The sequence below is a fragment of the Gopherus evgoodei genome, chromosome 7 (assembly GCF_007399415.2).
Source record: "Gopherus evgoodei ecotype Sinaloan lineage chromosome 7, rGopEvg1_v1.p, whole genome shotgun sequence".
NCBI classification, from domain to species: Eukaryota; Metazoa; Chordata; order Testudines; family Testudinidae; genus Gopherus; species Gopherus evgoodei.
In genome coordinates this window covers 16,586,319-16,588,688 of record NC_044328.1, presented here as the reverse complement: position 1 = coordinate 16,588,688, position 2,370 = coordinate 16,586,319, and the positions used below count along the sequence as shown (strand labels likewise).

The 2,370-nt window shown below is 46.8% G+C and overlaps 1 protein-coding gene across 1 annotated transcript; it reads left to right on the top strand.

The window, feature by feature from the left end:
• The first annotated feature begins 528 nt into the window (after window positions 1-528).
• Window positions 529-1,566, top strand: PRLHR (prolactin releasing hormone receptor). Its single transcript, XM_030571324.1, has one exon. The coding sequence runs from the start codon at window positions 532-534 to the stop codon at window positions 1,564-1,566; it is 1,035 nt and encodes a 344-aa protein (XP_030427184.1). The 5' UTR covers window positions 529-531.
• Window positions 1,567-2,370: the final 804 nt, after the last annotated feature.

Here is a 2,370-nt window from a genome sequence, read left to right as displayed (position 1 = left end):
AGAGCCACAGTATCAGGAGTAACGTAATGCCCAGGGTGGCCAATAGGGATATAGGCTTATAAAAAAAATGTATCGTGAGCAAGGAGCGAAGTATGTTAAGTGCACTGATCTCTGCTTATCTTGTAAATACACATCGCTCTCACTCTCTTTCATGGATATTTGGAAGACAGGAATCTAAGGCACCAAAACCGAGCTGGCATCCACAGGAAAATTAAATGGCATGAAAAACCCACAACAGTAAGTATTCACTGTATTAGATGTTTATTAAATGGTATGGATTTAATAGCAAATAAGAGAGAGAACTTTAATGGATATTGGTTGCAGCTGATCTCTCTTAAGAACCATTTAATGGAACGCAGCCTCTTGAGATTTGTAATTTCATCTTTGCCTTTCCAGATGACTGTTTATTATCCATGTGGTGGCAAACCCTGGACAGTGAGTAATCCATTCATTATCAAGGCTGATTGAGAGTAAACGTGTGTGCAGCAGTGACTCCTTAACCCTGCTGATAGCAAACTGCAAAGAAGGAAAATGATGAATCCAGACAATTTAACTTCCCTAAGCTTCCTCTCAGCAATTCATAGCAACGCTAGCAATTTATTCTCAGGGCTCCAGTTTGTTCAGTCTTTCAAGCCACTCATCATCCCATGCTACTCCCTAGTGGTTTTTGTTGGCATCATTGGGAATTATCTCCTCATTTATGTCATCTGCAAGACAAAAAAAATGCACAATGTCACCAACTTCCTGGTAGGCAACCTGGCTTTCTCAGACATGCTTATGTGTGCAACCTGCGTGCCCCTGACTCTGGCATATGCCTTTGAGCCCCGGGGATGGGTTTATGGACGCTTCATGTGTTATTTTGTGTTCTTAATGCAACCGGTCACTGTGTTTGTGTCTGTCTTCACCTTGACTGTCATAGCTGTGGACAGATACTATGCCATGGTGTATCCTCTCCGGAGGAGACTCACTATATCAATCTGTGCTTATATTCTGGCTGCGATTTGGCTGATGAGTTGCATCTTGGCTGCCCCAGCCTTAGTCCACACCTATCATGCCGAGTTCCCAGAGCTGGACTTCTCCATCTGTGAAGAGTTTTGGTTCCATATGAAGCGGGACCACTTAACGTATGCCTACAGCACTCTCATCATCACATATGTACTGCCTTTAATAGTCATCTCCTTGTCCTATCTGCGGATCTCTGTCAAACTGAAAAATCGAGTGGTTCCGGGAAACATCACCCAGGGCCAAGCTGAGTGGGACAGGGCTAGGAGGAGGAAAACCTTTCGCTTGCTGGTCCTGCTGGTGGCTGCCTTTGGAGTCTGCTGGCTCCCTCTGCACATCTTTAACGTTATAAAAGACATGGATATTAACCTAATAGATAAACAGTATTTCAACCTCATCCAGCTGCTATGCCACTGGTTTGCTATGATGTCTGCCTGCACAAATGCCTTCCTTTATGCCTGGCTACATGACAGCTTCAGAGGGGAATTGAAGAGGATGTTTGCCTGGAGGAAGAAGAAGATTGGACCTGCCACTAACTGCATTATGGCCAGTGTGATGCTATAAGTGTGTGTGTGTGTGTGTGTGTGTGTGTGTGTGTGTGTGTGTGATTCAGTTACAATGCATTTCCTTTCCAGTGATGAGTGTAAAGCTATGCCCGCACTAGAGAACTTACAGCAGCACTGCTGTACCAATGCAGCTGCGTGGCTGTAAGATCTGTCATGTAGCCGCTCTATGTGGACGGGAGAGAGCTCTCCTGTTGACATAATTAATCCACTCCCCAATGAGAAGCAGTAGCTACATCAGCAGGAGAAGCTCTCCCACTGACACAGCACTGTGCATGCTACCACTGACGCCGGCGTAACCTGGGTTGCTCGTGAGGGTGGAATATTCACACCCCTGAGCAACATAAGTGGTAGTGTAGATCTAGCCTTAGTCTGTTATTGATAATCAGGTTGTATGTTCCTCCAGTGTGTTACCCTCAGAACTTGACTGTGGCAATCTAGGGCCCCAAGCGCAGCCTCACATGTAACCTCTGTGGCCCCAACCCCACCAGGGTAGCAGAGGTGACATCTAAGAGCCCTGTGCTGTCGTGGCAAGTCCCTGCACCAGATACAGAGCCTTCTTCTGGGTTGTCAGGGGGATTCAACCCAGTCCCCTACTCTACAAAACCTCTACTGTGGCCCCACCCTCTTCTTAAGATGATGGTAGTGGGGGCCATGCATATGGAACTACTCTGGTGAGGAGGCAGAGGGTCCCTTTACCCAAATGAAAAGCCTCTTCTGGGGTGCTGAATGTGGCCATGTTACAAAAAATGCCCTGATGCGGAGGCAGCAGTGGTTCTAGGTCAGAGCTTGCCAGAGATGGGTC

Excerpts from the sequence above, each read along its gene's own strand:
- PRLHR (XM_030571324.1), top strand. The coding sequence starts at position 532 with ATGATGAATCCAGACAATTTAACTTCCCTAAGCTTCCTCTCAGCAATT.